We start from the raw sequence: 19015 nt of genomic DNA, 5'->3' as shown, positions 1-19015 counted from the left end.
GTGTGCAGAGTAATGTATGGTTTCGTAATTGTATAGTAAATATATAGCAGTGTGATACACATTAGGGTGGGTAGAATAATACATAGTGTTATATGAAAATGGATAAGGCAGCAACTGCAGCAGCAGCAGCAGCAACTGCAGCAGCAGCAACTGCAGCAGCAGCAGCAGCAACTGCAGCAGCAGCAGCAACTGCAGCAGCAGCAGCAACTGCAGCAGCAGCAGCAACTGCAGCAGCAGCAACTGCAGCAGCAGCAGCAACTGCAGCAGCAGCAGCAGCAACTGCAGCAGCAGCAGCAACTGCAGCAGCAACTGCAGCAGCAGCAGCAACTGCAGCTCCCTTTGATGCTGTTAATCCTGCATAATGCACATGCAGTACTAATCACATTCCTGCATTTCCCATAAATATGCTAAATTCCTCTTGATATGCAAATTCCTGTGTCAATGCGCCCAGCTTATATATATGCTCCAAGCTCGTGTGCTGTTTCATTCAGACTCTGTCGCCTCGACGGACCTGGTTTTCACCTGAGGACGGCTGCTTGCGTTGTGGCCGAAACGTCGTGAGAATAATTTTATTATGTTTTATTTTTATTATTTTATTACTTCCCTTCTACGTGACTTTACCGAAAGAACCAAGAAGAACAACATGTGTCTTTGTGTCTCTCCCCTGTGATGGGACTTTGTAGAACGAACGCTGAGATCTATAAAGGCAAGCAGTGACCAATAAGGTCTGAATTGGTCTGTAATCAGGTAGGGTCACTGATAAGAGGTTGACAGGTATGTAGTCATGTATAGTAGTGTAGTGTATAGTAGTGTATAGTGTAGTGTATAGTGTAGTGTACAGGAGGTTGACAGCGGTGGGTTTACCAAATGCCACGGGCAGCACCCCCTCCTCCCACGTGACCGAGCGTCACGCCGCACGGCCACGTGGGCGGCGCAGGCGTGTTGCGCATGCGCAATGCGCGGGTTGCATCAGCCTCATTGAACGAGGTGGAGAGGGCGAGAGGCAGCGGAGAGAGACGAGGAGGAGAGAGACAAGGAGAGAGACGAGACGAGGTAAGATATGGAGAGAGAGAGACAAGGAGCAGGAGAGAGAAGGAGGTGGAGAGAGACAAGGAGAGAGACGAGGTAGAGACGAGGTAGAGAGAGAGAGAGACGAGGTAAGATACGGGGGGAGAGACGGGGAGAGGAGAGAGACGGGGAGAGAGACGGGGAGAGAGACGAGGAGCAGGGGAGAGAAGGAGGTGGAGAGAGAGACGAGGAGGAGAGAGACGAGGTAGGATATGGGGAGAGGAGAGAGACGGGGTAAGAGACGGGGGGGAGAGACGGGGGGGGGGTGAGAGACGGGGGGGGGGGGGGTGAGAGACGGAGGGGGAGAGACGGGGGGGGGGAGAGACGGGGGGGGGGAGAGACGGGGGGGGGTGAGATTCGGGGGGGGGGAGAGACGGGGGGGGGGGGGAGAGACGGGGGGGGGAGAGACGGGGGGGGGGGGTGAGATTCGGGGGGGGGGGGTGAGAGAGAGACGGGGGGGGGTGAGAGACGGGGGGGGGTGAGAGACGGTGGGGGGCAGAGACAGGGGGGGGCAGAGACAGGGGGGGGGAGAGACGGGGGGGGGGGGAGAGACGGGGGGGGGTGAGATTCAGGGGGGGGGGTGAGAGACGGGGGGGGTGAGAGACGGGGGGGGTGAGAGACGGGGGGGGGCAGAGACAGGGGGGGGAGAGACGGGGGGGGGGGGGAGAGACGGGGGGGGGGTGAGATTCGGGGGGGGGGGTGAGAGAGAGAGACGGGGGGGGTGAGAGACGGGGGGGGGGGGGAGAGACGGGGGGGGGTGAGATTCGGGGGGGGGGGTGAGAGAGAGACGGGGGGGGGTGAGAGACGGGGGGGGTGAGATTCGGGGGGGTGTGAGAGAGAGACGGGGGGGGGGAGAGACGGGGGGGGGGGTGAGAGACGGGTGGGGGGCAGAGACAGGGGGGGGAGAGACGGGGGGGGGGAGATTCGGGGGGGGGGTGAGAGAGAGACGGGGGGGGTGAGAGACGGGGGGGGGGGGAGACGGGGGGGGGGTGAGATTCGGGGGGGGGGTGAGAGAGAGACGGGGGGGGGTGAGAGACGGGGGGGTGAGAGACGGGGGGGGGGAGAGACGGGGGGGGGAGACGAGGTTCGGGGGGGGGGTAGAGACGGGGGGGGGTGGGAGAGAGACGGGGGGGGGGTGAGAGACGGGGGGGGGGAGAGACGGGGGGGTGAGAGACGGGGGGGGGGGAGAGACGGGGGGGGGGGGCGAGAGACGGGGGGGGGAGACGAGGTTCGGGGGGGGGGGGTAGAGACGGGGGGGGGGGGGGTGAGAGACGAGCACTAGACGAGGAGGAGGTAGGAGCTAGAGGGAAGTGAGAGTAGTAGCTGGGGAATGGGGAAGCGAGGTGGGTCAAGAGGGAGATGGAGCGAGCAATATGTTGACGATGTGGCGAGGTGAGACGCGCAGTGGAGGGAGACGAGCTGTATGTGTGTGTGTCGTGTGTGTGTGTCGTGTGTGTCGTGTGTGTGTGTCGTGTGTGTGTGTGTGTTGTGTGTGTCGTGTGTGTGTGGTGTGTGTGTGTGTCGTGTGTGTGTGTGTCGTGTGTGTGTCGTGCAGCAGGAGGAAGGACCGTGAAGAGGGACCACGAGGTTTTGAAGAGGAGGACGAGGAGCAGCAGCAGCAGGCACCGTCGCCATGGTGCTCGACCTGGACCTGTTCCGCGCGGACAAGGGGGGCGACCCGGCACGGGTGCGCGAGAACCAGACGCGGAGATACAAAGACGTGTGCCTGGTGGACACCCTGGTGCAGGCCGACACGCAGTGGCGCGCCTGTGAGTGCAGCGGACGACCCCGCATCCTCCACACCCTGCACCTAGCCTGGCACAGGCGCCGTGGGGGCGTCACGACACAAAGCTCCCCCGTGTTGCCTGTAAAAAACCGCTGGGGCAAGTGCTGTTAGCGAGCGCCTATGAAGGCGGGCACGGCACACCAGGGGGTTGGTGGCCAACACCACGCCCGGCCGCCTTTGTCTCCCTTTACACACCGCACCGGGTACTTATTTTAGGCTGAGTCGACCAAGGGGAGGCCCAAGACCAGTTCAAATAATCACTGATGTTGGCCATGAGCGGGAATCGAACTCGGGCGGCCGCGCTAACCGCTACATTACCGCTCCCCACGTGCGGTGTGTGTGTGGTATTGGGTACGCGAGGTGGTGGTATGTGTAGTGTGAGGAGGAGCGGTAGCAGAGTGGTTAGCACGCTGCGCTACAAACCCAGCGAGTTCGATTCTTGCTCACGGCCAGCACCAGTGACGATTATCGACACCGTTCCTGGGCCTCCCCTAGATCTACTCAACCTCAAATGAGTACCTGGTGCCGTTTTTAAACATCGCCACTCGGGGAGACAAAGGCGGCCGGCCACTGGTGCTGGCCACCCACCCCCTCGTGTGCCGGGTTTCATAGGGGCTCTCTAACAGCACTTGGCCCAACAGTCTGTTTAGGCTATATAGGGGACCTTTGGCTTGTTTGGTGTGGTATTGGATATGTGGCTTGGTATGTGGTGCAGTGTAGGATGTGGTATGCTAAATATGTAATGCGGGCGGTATTGGCTTTGTGATGATGGTAAGTGGTGATGTGATGACCACGCGGCGTGTGACGATGTGCGATGTCTCGTACAGGCAGGTACCGCGCTGACAACCTCAACAAGCTCAAGAACCTGTGCAGCAAAACCATCGGCGACAAGATGAAGGTGCGAGCGCCAGCGATCGCGAGACCAGAACGCGTCTCCCCGCTTGCCCGAGGCTCAGATGCTCGACTCTTGCGTCAGAGTCCTCGCTGGGGGGGGGGGCCAGTGGTAGTGCCACAGTGGTAGTGCCACAGTGGTAGTGCCACAGTGGTAGTGCCACAGTGGTAGTGCCACAGTGGTAGTGCCACAGTGGTAGTGCCACAGTGGTAGTGCCACCGGCGCCACTGACCACCGGCATGGCCACGTCGGCAGCCACAGGCATGGTCGCATTGACCACCAGCATGGCACCAAGCGAATGCCCCGTTGGCTGATTGACTTCTGGATTCTGCGCCTTGGCACGTAACCAGACCTGGCAGTGGCACGCCACGTATTTCCTAACAATTTGTGGTGTAATTTGGACCGTGAATGACCAACTCGTTTAGAATGACATCACCTGCTCCGAATCCTGCTTTGTAACCACGTGAAACCCGACGTCCCCACTCGTACTGCCCCGTGCGTATGTTGCACTTATTTCTCGCCGTGCGTAGCCAACCGTGTTCATCGGAGGTGCGGCGAAAGTGCGTGCACTGGTTCTGCAGCAGCGGTGGTTGACGCCGCGTGTTTGTGTGCATGTGCGTGTTTGTAGAAGAAGGAAGATCCTGGGCAAGACGAGACTCTCCCCGAGGGGACGCCGGGCCTCGATGAGCTCACGGCGGACGCGTTGGCCGTAAGCACTCAGCCGCGGGCAGTTGTGGCACCGCGCGAGCGCCGCTGCTGTGAGCGGCAGCCTGGCGGTTGGCCTGGGCGCAGCGTTTTGTTGAGAAGTGCTCGCCGGGGCCGTTATCGTGTCCGGAGATGCGCGACGACGAACTTGTTGGGCGGAACCCGACAAGCAGGTGGCGCGACGGCAGTGCTCGCGAACGGCTCGCAGTCAGACGGTGGCGAGTTCAAATCCTGGTCAGGGAATCGGCTCTGCCCGTCATTCTGTGGAGTCGATCAATTGAGTGCCACGTTTTGGGGAAGATGAACAGTGGCTGTCACTCATTATAGGCATGTGGAATTTGCACCACTGGTGAGCGCCAATGCCTCAATTCTTAATTGAGCAGTAGGACCACACATGCTGTTGACTGTGATTCAACTTTACGTGCATCTCCCTACCAGCTAGCCGGGAGGGATGGTGCCCAGTGCAGCTCCCGGTAGGCCAAATCACGGAGCAGATCGAGCCACAATACTGGTAAAGGTGCAGCACTGCAATCATGCACTGTGTGTATGTGGGGAACGGTGGCGCAGTGGTTAGCACATTGTGCTACGAACCCGGCGAGCTGAGTTCGATTCTCGTTTGCAATTAACGTCGGCGATAATCTGCATCTATCCTGAGCCTCCCCTAGGTCGACTCATCTTTAAATAAGTGCCTGTTGCAGTGCTTAAACATCAGCACTGCGGCCTGGAGACAAAAACGGCCGAGAGCATTGTTTGCCACACCGCTCCCGTCGTGCGCCGTGCCGGCCTTAATAGGTGCTCGCTCGAAAGCATCTGTCCTTAGAGACTGTTCAACACTACAGGGGGAGACTTTGCATTGCTGTTGCAGGCGCTGTCGGTGGCGCAGATCAAGGTGCTGCGCCTGCAGATCGACAACGCGATCGCGCTCGGAGACACCGAGCGCCTGCGCCTGGAGGCCGTGCGCCTCGACAGCCTCCGTGAGGTTGGCAACATCCTGCACCCCTCGGTGCCCGTGAGCAACGACGAGGTGAGGCATTCTCCGTCATCACGAGGACTCGGCGTTGCGCAGACACGGGCACAGAATTGCGCAGCGTCACACAGACACGCAGACTCAGGAACACAACAGCGACACTCAGACACACACAGACATAGAATTATGCAGATGCGCAAACTGGCACAGGGTCACGCACAGACCCAAAGAGACAGCCTCACACACAGACCCACACAGACAGCCTCATGCAGACACCCACACAGACAGCCTCACGCAACACACAGACACAAACAGACATACGGACTCACACAGACGTAGCATAACATGCACACATGGACCCACACAGACAGCTTCACCCAGACACACACGGACTCGCACAGACATAGCATAGCATGCACACACAGCATCACGCAGCGTGTGCGTGTCGCGCACGCGTCTTCGTGTCGCGTCCCAATGCCGTGCCGGTGTGACGCTGTGGAGATGACGAGGTGGAGATGATGATGATAAGAGTGCGACGGGGTCCGGTGGGTGTCGTGGGCGACCGCTCGTGGGTGTCCAGGACGCGGACAACAAGGTGGAGCGCACGTGGGGCGACGTCACCGTCCGCAAGCGCTACTCACACGTCGACCTCGTGGTGATGGTGGACGGGTACGAGGGTGAGAAGGCGGCCATCGTGTCAGGCAGCAGGGGCTACTTCCTCAAGGTGAGCTCTCGGAGCTAGCTCTGGATTATCCGCTTCTGCGGGCCCTTTCTGCGTGGACCATTTTGTCATTTGGAGAAGAAGGGTGTGGACCAATCAACTTCAAGGACAGTGCATACATTATCAGAGTTATGTTTTTTGTTTGCATTCCAACTGCAGGTATTGTGGTCAATGCAAACATGACTCGTAAAAAAGGTGTCAGTTTTGTTGCCAGATTAAAGGGTAAAAAACTAATTATCATATTTTGCTACTGGCAAATGAGGTTCCAATGGTGAAGAAGGGTGTTGTAGAACTAGCTGCTGGAAATCTTGGCAGAACCCTCCTGAAAAATACTCTTGGGACGCGGTGAGACTGTTCCAGGGTCAACGAGAGCAATCACAATAACAGGTGCGTGCGTGGTGCTGCGCTCTCCGTCACGTTGCGTTTCATTGAAGAAACAATGTTGAGCCATTTCATACCGACTTCGGGGATTTTGCTGAAGATGCACGTCACATTTCTTCACTTCATGCTTCCTCCCTCGCACTGCTCCACTTTGGAATTCCCTCTTCCCATCATCTCTTCTCCCATAACCGTGCTCAATTCAAGAAGCCCATTACACTCTTGGATCTATCAATAGCACGGTTTGTTTCTGGTCACTTGAGGTTTTGGTCCTTCCGGGTCTGTGCTCGACAGCTGTGCGTGTGACGGAGTTGTGTGTCTGCAGCGACTGACGTTGACGCAGACGTGGCGACACCCGGAGGTGACGAGTTCGGTCGGCATCGCGGTCGGCCGGTCGCATGTCTCTCCTTCGGGCCCGTGCTCAGTGACTGTGTTGGTATCAAAAAACTAAACTCCCGCTTGCGATCGCTCCGTCAGGGCCCGCTGGTGTTCCTGGAGCAGGCGTTGATCCAGCTGGCGCTGCAGCGTCTCTACAGCCAGGGCTACACGCCGCTCTACCCGCCCTTCTTCATGCGCAAGGAGGTCATGCAGGAGGTGGCCCAGCTCAGCCAGTTTGACGAGGAGCTCTACAAGGTGTGTACAAGCGTGCGTGGGTGCATGGGTGGGTGGGTGCGTGCATGGGTGGGTGTGTGCATGGGTGGGTGTGTGAGTGGGTGCGTGCGTGGGTGCGTGCGTGGGTGGTTGGGTGCGTGCATAAGTGGGTGGGTGTGTGCATGGGTGGGTGGGTGGGTGCGTGTGTGGTTGCGTGCGTGCGTGGGTGGGTGCGTGCGTGGGTGGTTGCGTGGGTGCGTGGTTGCGTGCGTGCGTGGTTGCATGGGTGCGTGTGTGGTTGCGTGCGTGCGTGGGTGGGTGCGTGCGTGGGTGCGTGTTGCGTGCGTGGGTGGGTGGGTGCGTGCATGGGTGGGTGGGTGGGTGCGTGCATGGGTGGGTGGGTGCGTGCGTGGGTGGGTGGGTGCGTGCGTGCGTGGGTGGGTGCGTGCATGGGTGGGTGGGTGCGTGCGTGGGTGCGTGGATGGGTGCGTGCGTGCGTGCGTGGGTGGGGGCGTGCGTGCGTGGGTGGGTGGGTGCATGGGTGGGTGGGTGCGTGGGTGGGTGGTTGCGTGCGTGGGTGGGTGCGTGGGTGGGTGGGTGGTTGCGTGCGTGGGTGGGTGCGTGCGTGGGTGGGTGGGTGCGTGCATGGGTGGGTGGGTGCGTGCATGGGTGGGTGGGTGCGTGCGTGCGTGGGTGGGTGCGTGCATGGGTGGGTGGGTGCGTACGTGGGTGCGTGGATGGGTGCGTGCGTGGGTGGGTGCGTGCGTGCGTGCGTGCGTGGGTGGGTGCATGCGTGGGTGGGTGCGTGGGTGGGTGGGTGTGTGCATGGGTGGGTGGGTGCGTGCGTGCGTGGGTGCGTGCGTGCATGGGTGGGTGGGTGCGTGGGTGGGTGGGTGGGTGCGTGGGTGGGTGGGTGGGTGGTGGGTGGGTGTGTGCGTGCGTGCGTGCGTGCGTGCGTGGGTGCGTGCATGGGTGAACGTCCCACACCGCACTCCAGCACGCGCCGTGAGATCATGCAACAAAAAGCACCGGGAGGCTGCGTCATCCATCCATGCTTACAGTGCAACGGTAATGCCTCCACATCATCTTTCCAGTCATATCAACATGCACATCTTTTGGTGAGTTCCCTGAAAAGGTTAATTTTATTTAAAAATTAGTTTTTATTCAATCGTTTTAATATTCGTTTTTTTAATTAATATTTAGGTATTGTGAAAAGTGATATAGGTGTACATTTTTAGGTTAGGGGTAGAGTTGGAATGTCTTGAAACACATCCCTACATTTTTTTGTATGAAGTTAATGGGAAAAGCCGTTCCGAGTTATGAAATTTCATTTTACGCGTGTTTTTTGAAGAACATATTCAGGGTTACCAGTGTCAAATTTGGATCGCATACAGCAACAACATCGCTCTCCCTACTGCGAATAGTTGGCAGGACCCTCCCTAAAAAGAGTTTAGATTTTGTGATAAATAAACAACAATAATAGTAAGAAATAAAACTATGCTCACCCACAGTCACGCTGCATACAAAAATACTCATATAAAGATCCCCGTATAGCCTTAACAGACAGTTGGGGCAAGTGCTATTGGCGAGCACCTATGAAGGCCTGCATGGGACAAGAGGGGGGGGTGTCGGTGGCCAGCACCACGCCCGGCCGCCTTTGTCTTCCCAGTATTAATGTTTACACGTCGCACCAGGTACTCATTTGTGTCCAGGACCAGTTCATATATTCGTCACCGATGTTGGCTGTAAGCGGGAATCGAACTCCCGTTGCTGGTTTTGTAACTCGGCACACTCGCCACCACTGCGCCACACCGCTCCCCACGTGTGCAAACACGCCCGCTGATACACGCAACACGCACGTGCGCACGCCGGGTCGCGCCAGGTGGTGGGCAAGGGCAGCGAGCGCGCCGACGACAGCTCCGTCGACGAGAGGTACCTCATCGCCACGTCGGAGCAGCCCATCGCGGCCTTCCACCGCGACGAGTGGCTCAAGCCGGAGCAGCTGCCCGATGCGCTACGCGGGCCTCTCCTCCTGCTTCCGCCAGGAGGTCGGCTCGCACGGGCGTGACACGCGCGGCATCTTCCGCGTGCACCAGTTTGAGAAGGTGAGGGTCGTCGCCATCGTTGCCGCCGTGGTGATGAGTTTGAAGGTGACTCGAGAAAAACAACGAACGCAGCAGCGTGAGGAGTGCAGGCCGCGAGCGAACCAATTCGATGACGCGTGCGGGCACACGGCATGGCGCCTGCCCACAAACGCCGCGTACTCCAGCTTCCCTTTACTTTGTTTGGGCCTCCTGATGATGCTTGATGCAGTCTCGATCGAAGACGTCGCGTATCTAATGGCTAAATGTGGCTGTGAGAATCGCTGTCTAGCTTACCGGGTGAGTGAGCCGAGACAATACGAGACTATGCGCGTTAAACGCCTTAAAGCCAGTTGACGATTTAAGTTTTTGTAATTTGTCAGGTGGTGGAGCGTTTTACGACACAAATTTGGCCAGATCATTCTGTTTCTTAACCCAAGTATCAATTGTGTATGTAGAATTGTAACGTGCTGCACAGGTTTCATTTGCTCCATTCACGAGTGTTATATACGTGTGGAATGGAAGAGGAGTGCCCGGAGAAATCACACACACACACACGCACGTGAGGTGGGGGTAACACAATCCCCATTCAGATGCAAGTTAAACCCACTTGCTGTACTGCCATGAGATGCTAGAAAGCCATGAGATTGTGGCCACGTTGATGCCCATGGGTATAGAGAGGGATCATGAATCTGTGCATGAACCACGAACCCCTAACTCCACAGTGCAGCATTAGAGGCTGCATGCAGCGGTAGCCACCAGCTCCCAGCCTCTCAGACATTGGCTACCACGTCACTCCTGCAGCCGTCGACTGCCTCTCCTGCCTCTACATCTCCCAGTAATGTCGCGCCCATCGCGGCGGTCGGCCCCAGCGCCGTAGACTCGCGTTGAGGAACCCTGGGAGAGAATCAGATTCAGACTTCATTGAGACTGGAGGAATCCGCTGAGCTGTGAAGGTCTTTTTCACTGATGTCCAGTAGGGGGCGGGTCAGCAAGTTACAACAACAAACAGTAGAAAACAATAGGAGTGCAAAATAGAGAAAAGGTAAGCAAGTCACTACAAATAAAGTATATATTTACAAATTGCACAAGTACATTAATTCATTCCGATTTTTCAACATGAAATGCAAGCTTGAGCAAGGCAGCAAAACAACAACAAAACAGTCCCAGACCACACCAAGACAACACACAGTCCCTCAATAAAATGGCACAGGGTGTGCGATGACTCACGTTGAGGAATCCAGGGAAAGCTGATTCTGTATGCGATGAGTCAGCAGGCCCTACTCACAAGCTCATTACACAACAAGAGCAACACGTCAATGGGCAATGTGAGTCTATGGGCTGTGTGTGAGTCTATGGGCTGTGTGTGAGTCTATGGGCTGTGTGTGAGTCTATGGGCTGTGTGTGAGTCTATGGACTGTGTGTGAGTCTATGGGCTGTGTGTGAGTCTATGGGCTGTGTGTGAGTCTATGGGCTGTGTGTGAGTCTATGGGCTGTGTGTGAGTCTATGGGCTGTGTGTGAGTCTATGGGCTGTGTGTGAGTATATGGGCGTTGTGTGAGTCTATGGGCAATGTGTGAGTATATGGGCTGTGTGTGAGTCTATGGGCAATATGTGAGTCTATGGGCTTTGTGTGAGTCTATGGGCAATGTGTGAGTCTATGGGCTGTGTGTGAGTCTATGGGCAATGTGTGAGTCTATGGGCTGTGTGTGAGTCTATGGGCGTTGTGTGAGTCTATGGGCAATGTGTGAGTCTATGGGCTGTGTGTGAGTCTATGGGCTTTGTGTGAGTCTATGGGCAATATGTGAGTCTATGGGCTTTGTGTGAGTGTATGGGCAATGTGAGTCTATGGGCTATGTGTGAGTCTATGGGCAATGTGAGTATATGGGCAATATGTGAGTCTATGGGCTATGTGTGAGTCTATGGGCTTTGTGTGAGTGTATGGGCGTTGTGTGAGTGTATGGGCAATGTGAGTCTATGGGCTATGTGTGAGTGTATGGGCAATGTGAGTCTATGGGCAATGTGAGTCTATGGGCTATGTGTGAGTCTATGGGCAATATGTGAGTCTATGGGCTTTGTGTGAGTGTATGGGCGTTGTGTGAGTGTATGGGCAATGTGAGTCTATGGGCTATGTGTGAGTCTATTGGCAATATGTGAGTCTATGGGCTTTGTGTGAGTGTATGGGCGTTGTGTGAGTGTATGGGCAATGTGAGTCTATGGGCTATGTGTGAGTGTATGGGCAATGTGAGTCTATGGGCAATGTGAGTCTATGGGCAATATGTGAGCCTATGGGTTATGTGTGAGTGTATGGGCAATATGTGAGTCTATGGGCTATGTGTGAGTGTATGGGCAATGTGAGTCTATGGGCTATGTGTGAGTCTATGGGCAATGTGAGTCTATGGGCTATGTGTGAGTCTATGGGCAATATGTGAGTCTATGGGCTTTGTGTGAGTGTATGGGCGTTGTGTGAGTGTATGGGCAATGTGAGTCTATGGGCTATGTGTGAGTCTATGGGCAATATGTGAGTCTATGGGCAATATGTGAGTCTATGGGCTTTGTGCGAGTGTATGGGCGTTGTGTGAGTGTATGGGCAATGTGAGTCTATGGGCAATGTGAGTCTATGGGCTATGTGTGAGTCTATGGGCAATATGTGAGTCTATGGGCTATGTGCGAGTCTATGGGCAATGTGAGTATGGGCTATGTGTGAGTCTATGGGCAATATGTGAGTCTATGGGCTATGTGTGAGTCTATGGGCTGTGTGTGAGTCTATGGGCTATGTGTGAGTCTATGGGCTATGTCCTTGCCCAATCCTGACCAAGCATGGATCAAAAACTCAAATGAACACGAGAGGGAAGGGGAAGCTGCTGTGCATTACAGGGTGGAGTGGGGGTTCAACTCGGTACCTCGATGGGGTTTAACTCGCCTCTGTGGCTGTTTTCGTGCAGATCGAGCAGTTTGTTTACACGTCGCCCCACGACAACAAGTCCTGGGAGATGTTTGACGAAATGGTGAAGACGGCGGAGGGCTTCTATCAAGAGCTGGGCATCCCGTACCGCATCGTGAACATCGTATCCGGTGCGCGTCGCCCGCCCCGCTCGCACGCACCACGGCTACACGGCCACACCTAAACTGTACACTAAACTATTTTAATTTTACCAGGTCAAGGCCCACTGAGCTATGTAGCTCTTTTTCAGAAGCGACCCGGCCACGAATGATAGCTCGACGAAGTGGCTTGTCATGTGGAAATGTTTTTATCAGCCAAATACTCTAAACGCACTTGTTTGTAAATGTGGAGGGGAAAACCGGAGGACCTGGAGAAAAATACACGAGACCACGGGGAGAACGTGCAAACTTTAAATATACAGGTGTCAGGGTCGGGATCAAACCCACGACTTCCTGGTTACCAGGCAGGATAGTTAACATCTCACCATCGTGGCGCCCACCTGCACTGCCACCACCCTCGACTCCGTGCCGTCACGGAGAGAGCAAACTGGCATCACAACCCTTCTGAACGCTTTTGTAAGGGTATACACCCAGTGGCAGCAGTCCTTGTGGGCACAAGGTGACTCGCACCTGGCCTCCGAGGGCGTATTAGTCTGCTGCCGGCAGTGGGCTCCGACTTAGTGCTGCGGTGATAGCTACCGACTTCGTGCTGCGTGGAAGCGAATCGTCAAATAATACATTGTTTAAATGCATCACCTATACAGGGCACCATACTTTAATAGAGATGACCGTTGGTACGACAATTTTAATACACACAATGGACAGGAAGGACACGATCAAAGGGCTTGCATAATGCGCATGCTAATTGTACGTTGGCTCATTAATCCCCCCCCCACTTTGCGCAAGAGCACAGAAGTCTGGTCACCATATCTACGCCTCTATATAAGGAACGAAACAGGTGGACTTCTCCACAAATCTGGCTGTCGCCTGATGAAGCTAGTTATAATTACTGGCAAAACGTCGTACTCAGATTGTAAATGTTGTGGTTTGGCAAGTTGGCACAGTGGGGAGCACGGATGGTGCCAGTCATCTCAGTCAATCCATAGCACCTGGGTCTGTCCCGTGACCCGCCAGCAGCGAGCCTTTGACACTTCACGTGGCCTCAAGATACACCTAGCCTGGCACAAGCGCCACGATGAAATCACCGCCACTTTGTGGTGAATGGTGGCTGTTATTGACGGTGGCTGTGTGTGTATGTGGTGATGTGTGAGGTGTGGTATTGTGTATTGCTGTGTGTGGTGATGAGTGGAGGCTGCGTGCGTCGTGTTGCTCGTGTCTAAAAACCCTTAACACGCGCGCGCAACTTCATGCCACACCGACCTCTAGGGGCACTCAACCACGCGGCCGCCAAGAAGCTGGACTTGGAGGCGTGGTTCCCCGGCTCTGCCGCATTCCGGGAGCTCGTGTCCTGCTCAAACTGCACCGACTATCAGGCGCGGCGCCTGCGTATACGCTACGGCCAAACCAAGAAAATGATGGACAAGGCAAGTGTCTCCTCCACGGTCTCTTGCCTACCCTCGCTGTGGCTCACAAGGAGCCGTCCATAAATGACGTCACGCACCGAGGGGGGTGGTGTCAGACATTTGTGACGATGTGTGACGAGGGGGGGGGGGGGTTTGTAAAATTTGCCATCACATCAAAATGCGCAACACGTTCTACTTAATTAAATAGACTTTTTCATAAATGTTTTCTCCTACAACATCAGAGTGCAGCGGCACATTAAATACGCGCTACAATGACAATAGTTTAAAGCGATTTGAAGCATGTTTTATTTTTTGTGGGGGGGGGGGGGGGGGGGGGGGGCACAACTTTGTGACGTCATATTTGAGGGGGGGGGGTCTGACTTTTTGTGACGCCGTGTGACGAGGGGGGGGGGGGGGGGTCAAAAATCGTCCAAAATCGCGTGACGTCATTTATGGACGGCCCCCCAAACACACAAAGGTCTCCAGTGTAGCTTGTGCAAACCGTTGGGGGCAAGTGCTGGTTAGCGAGCACCTACATGCGGAGGCCGCTGGGCCGACGCTTGCCGAGGGTGACGTGGGTGCTGTGGGCATGTGTGCGGGGAACGCGTGCAGGCGGAGTTTGTGCACATGCTGAATGCCACCATGTGTGCCACGACACGCACCATCTGCGCCATCCTGGAGACCTACCAGACCGAGACTGGCGTCGGTGGTCCCCGAGGTTCTACGGCCATTCATGCCTCCCGGTACGAACGAAGCACCGCGCTGACCACCGCACCGCTCGCTCGCACATTCAGGTTTATTCTTGTGTGATCAAATGGGAACTCGAGAGGCCAGGATGAGTCTCGCTTGAAAGTATCGCTGGCCTAGGTCACCAAGATGATGAAAGCAATAACATAAAAAGTACAGCTACGAAGCAAATAGAAATTAGAGCATAAGCAAACAAATAAAAATTGGAGCAAACCCAACCATTCTGCAGTGACATTAAGTAAAAGAGACATTCACATGGAAGTGGTGTGATTGTTGCACCAGTGTGTAAACAGACAAGAACAAATATTAGATTCAACGGAAAGTGAAATCGTCGCCCAGAACCATCAGCGTTGCTTTGTGATGCAGCTGGGAGAGTGTGGGCGTCACGGTGGCGAGATGTTAACTACCTCGCCTGGTATACAGGAGGTCGTGGATTTGATCTCGACTCTAACGCCTGTATATTTAGAGTTTGCAAGTCTCTTTGTGGGCGCGTGGATTTTTCTCAGAGTACTCCGGTTTTTCCTTCCACATTTAGAAACATGCGTTTAGAGTATTTGTCTGATATAAATTTCCACATTAAAAGCCACTTCTTTAAGCTATCATTTGTGGCCAGATCACTTCTGAAAAATAGCTATATAGCTCAGCGAGCGTTTCCTGGTAAAATAATTTTTTTTATTTAAGTGAGTGACCGTAGGCAATTGTGAAGTGATGGAATTTTTCAGGTGTTTGGGGCATGAGCAGACCAGGAGTCAGAATCACGTGAACTCTCATCCCAGTCCAGTGAACTCCTAGTGTAGAGACTCATCCAGAAGTGTGGAGATTTTCGGTACTGAACAAACCGCGCGGGCCCACACGTGGTTGCTTGCGTGTTTTCTCCGCAGGGTTGAAGGAGGAGTTGAAGTTTGTGAAGTCGGCTCCCATTGACCAGGAACAGATCAAGAAGCAGAAGCGCGGCAAGGGAGACGGCCTAGCTGCCAACCTGGGCAACATGGCCGTCAATGACGCCTAGGTGGCCTGCACTGCCACGCTCAACTACTGCTTGCACTCCCGCAAACATAACTCTCACATGGGTGTTACACCTCCTCAACAATGATCGCATGGATTGCAGCGTCGCGCTGTCAATGATTAAACCCACGCGTAACCCTAGGATTTGTGGCGTTGCGTGTGTCTGGATGTGGGTACCTCTCTACGCATCTCCTCCCATTGCCTTCTATTTAAACGTGGGATGGCGCACAGAGATAAAGATGGCGGCAGCACGACCGCTCGAGTGAACGGGATCGAGACACGAGCTCCTGCATTGATCGGTGGTTCCTGATCTCTCAGAATCAGAATCTTTTATTTGTCCTGGAGAAATCCGATGAGTTATGAAGCTCTTTCACAGATGTCCAGTAGGACTGTGGAAATATCCCTCGGGGCTATTTGCCATACTATTGTAATTTTTCAAAAGCTCTTAGAAATTATTCCTTGCTCAATTTAAGAAACTCTTGTCAATTGCAACTCTGACAGTGCCGTTCGATGCTGGCTGCTTGACGTGGGCTGTTTCCCACTGCAGACCAAACCTTGGGGTCCTGGGAACCGCTGGCTTAAAAGTAAAGAGGGATTTTATTTTACGGGACTTAACCTTCACCCCCGGGGCTAATCACTCCCTCGTTTACATCCACCCTGTATCGTGCAATTGCTCCGTGTTCCCTGTGGTGTGGAAAGAGGCCGGTGTGGTCGGTCCTGGTTTGCGCGACTCAATGGCGTTGGTTTTTCGTACCACGGTTAACGACGAGTCGTGTGTTCCTTGCTGCGAGGTGCGACGCATCCTTGTTCGGTTTGTCGTGGGAGTATCGATGATTAAATAAAGCTCAAGTGAATGGGTTTGTGCTGTGTGCGTCTCATCGCAACGTGGTCGAGAGTCGCTGAGTTGTCGGGGGTTTTTGGGAGAGGACTTGATAATCCATCCACCTTTTTCCATTTTCCCACCGGTCCTGACAATCGGCCACCATCCATAACCGTGATGTGTCCTGCCCAAGCACACCTTCGTGATTGCCAATGTGATGTCTATAAGTTCCGTGTGTTCTCTAATCCACGTGTTCCCCTTTCCCTCTCGGTGTCATTCTTTGCGCACTTGTTTAGCTTTTGTTCCATTTGTGAACGTCCACGTATTCGCCTGACAATCGCGTTCCACAATTTGAAGCGTTCTTCTGGAACTAAAGGAGTGTTGCTTTCTCTCGTCAAACTAATTTTTTTACTTAATATCGTGTTATTTTAGGTAAACCCACTGTTGTGTCCCCCCCCCCCCCTCAGTTGTCACTCAAGACACGAAGCTCACGTTGTGCGTGACTGTGTTGTCCGCGACCTTTGTTTCGCTCGTATTTATCTGGAGCCCAACTTTGCACTCTTCTTCACCAGGTTCTTCATTCAGTCTTCAGATCATCGGCCCATCAGAGAAGTGACACTAGGAGCAGGGGTCGGCAACCCGCGGCTCCTCTTTAAGGACCGCTTAGTGACGTCTTTCACATCTATTGCAGCTCTTGAAATATTGGGGCGGGGGGAGATTTTATTTTTGGGACCGAATTTGAAAATTTAAACGGCGCTTGTTATTTTGGTTGCCAACCCCTGAGGGCGAACGAGAGGGGGAGCCATGCTGCATGTCCATCCAGCTCGTTCGGTCTGTAAAGCCACATACGCCATAGTCAGCCAGATGCCCAACCTTGTGGTCTGTCAGTAGGGGGCGACGATTGCTGCTTTGACCAAGGGCACCCCCAGTGACAGCTGTCTCTATGCAGCACAAAGAGACTCAAAAGTCCAGAACTTCCTGCTATCAGGCATTTGTCTACCAGTAGGGGGGGAGGCACTGATTGCTACTCTTATGTTGTCATCCCAACGGAGTAAATTTCTGCGTCATTTTTTTTTCAAATGTGGACCGTGGCGCCCGCACACAAAGGCCGACTCGTTTCGAATTACGTCACCTGATCTTTAACGTCCACTGTTGCAGCAGACGACGTGTATCTTCGCGTGTTTAATCCGTGCAGCCGCAGTATTAACCAGGGTGGTGCCGAGATGTAAACTACCTCGCCCTGGTATACAGGAGGTCGCGGGTTTGATCCCCGTTGGTCGCGTGGATCTTTCATCGGGTCCTCCGGTTTCTTTCCCCCTCGCATTGAGAATCAATAATCACGCGTTGCGAGCATTTGGCTGCTATACATTTCCACACGACGATAAGCCACTTCGTTGAGCTATCATGTGTGGCCAGTAGGGGTCGGCACGGTTTGAACCGACTCAAACTGGTTTCAAATTGAGCAAACCAAACCAAACAAGCGACGACTGAACCAAACCAAACTAAGCTAAACCAAACCTCTTGAGTTGGCTTGAACCGAAAAGATGCGTGGCAAACAATATTCGCATTCAATACAAATATCAAGTGTATTAATCGCAAATTTCTACGCAGGCTTTCTTCATATTGAGATTCACTAGCAAGTACTGGACGACGATGTCGTCCACAGCCATCTCCTCAAGCTTGGCACGCCCAATGTCCTTAAACGCAGTGTGGTAGTTCAATGGCAGTGAAACCCCAACACTAGGCAACATCCGCGCCCACGAGCGCACACACATCTCGGCCTTGAACGTGCACTTGTGCAGGTTTGGTCGGTCGAGAAAGGAGCGCTTGGCGGCCGAGTTTGCTCTCTCGGAGGGCACGGACGACGCCGGGATAGGCAAATAGTCGAGGGCCACGCGTCGTAGGCGCGGGTACTTGCCGCCGTACAGCTTCCACCACTCGACGACGTCCATGCTCAGGTCCTGAGTCGGCTCAAGCAGGAAGCGGTCGACCTCAAAGGCGGCGCCGTCGTGAGCGTTGGGCGCGTAGACCATGTCAAAGAGGATGTTAATGCCGCCACGCGGCGCCGCCTTCGGCGCCGCGTCCGTCGTCAACGCTGGGTAGCGCTGGTTGAGAATGTCCGTCATCATGTCCTTGATATTGCTGTACTCGGCCTTTACAACCAACCAAACTAGTTTGAGCCGGTTCCACCCTGTCCGAGCCAAACCGAGTCGGTTTTCGTAGCCCCAAACCAAACCGAACCAGTTCAAACAGAGCCAAACCAAACCGATTTGGTTCGGTTCAAACCGCGGTTTGGTGGTTTGAGCCAAACCGTGCCGACCCCTAGTGGCCAGGTCGCTTCTGAAATAAATAAAACAAATAGATTTTAGCTCAGTGGTACCTTCCCTGGTAAGATTTGATTATTTTAAAAATAGTTTTTAGTTTGGGATTCCAACCGTGACCCCACTGAAGAGCTCCCCTTCTTCTGGAGGCCATCCCGCCAGCGGTGTGTGGCACGAGCCGCTGCGGCGCTGCGCCTTTATCCTCGCGCCCCATCATCATCATCATCTCCTCCTGGAGGTTAAATTTCGATGTAAAGCTTTCGTGACTGCAGGGATTCATCTTCTTGGTTCTTTCGGTAAAGTCACGTAGAAGGGAAAAAAAAATTTATTTTTTTATTTTATTATTTCCCTTATTCGTGACTTTACCGAAAGAACCAAGAAGATGAACTCCTGTAGGTTTCTCAAGGTCCCACAGTTTCCTGCTCGTTCGGCCCTTTCAGAGCCAGTGACCGTGGACATTTCCACATT

At 54.4% G+C, this 19015-nt stretch overlaps 1 protein-coding gene across 1 annotated transcript; it reads left to right on the top strand.

Moving 5' to 3' along the window:
- The first annotated feature begins 905 nt into the window (after positions 1-905).
- SARS1 (seryl-tRNA synthetase 1) lies at positions 906-16264 on the top strand. The gene is given in 14 exon segments (XM_061566926.1): positions 906-1053; positions 2624-2837; positions 3682-3752; positions 4375-4455; positions 5317-5475; positions 5999-6142; positions 6995-7150; positions 8991-9113; positions 9115-9213; positions 12134-12263; positions 13518-13675; positions 14267-14359; positions 14361-14397; positions 15283-16264. Coding segments are annotated over 13 exon segments (1515 nt in total). The 5' UTR covers positions 906-1053; positions 2624-2701; the 3' UTR covers positions 15411-16264.
- Positions 16265-19015: the final 2751 nt, after the last annotated feature.

This window comes from Lethenteron reissneri, chromosome 38 (genome assembly GCF_015708825.2).
Source record: "Lethenteron reissneri isolate LAM-NWPU_2019-01 chromosome 38, ASM1570882v1, whole genome shotgun sequence".
NCBI lineage: Eukaryota > Metazoa > Chordata > Hyperoartia > Petromyzontiformes > Petromyzontidae > Lethenteron > Lethenteron reissneri.
The sequence above is the reverse complement of the archived record's forward strand: the minus strand, read 5'-3'. Positions and strand labels throughout refer to the sequence as shown.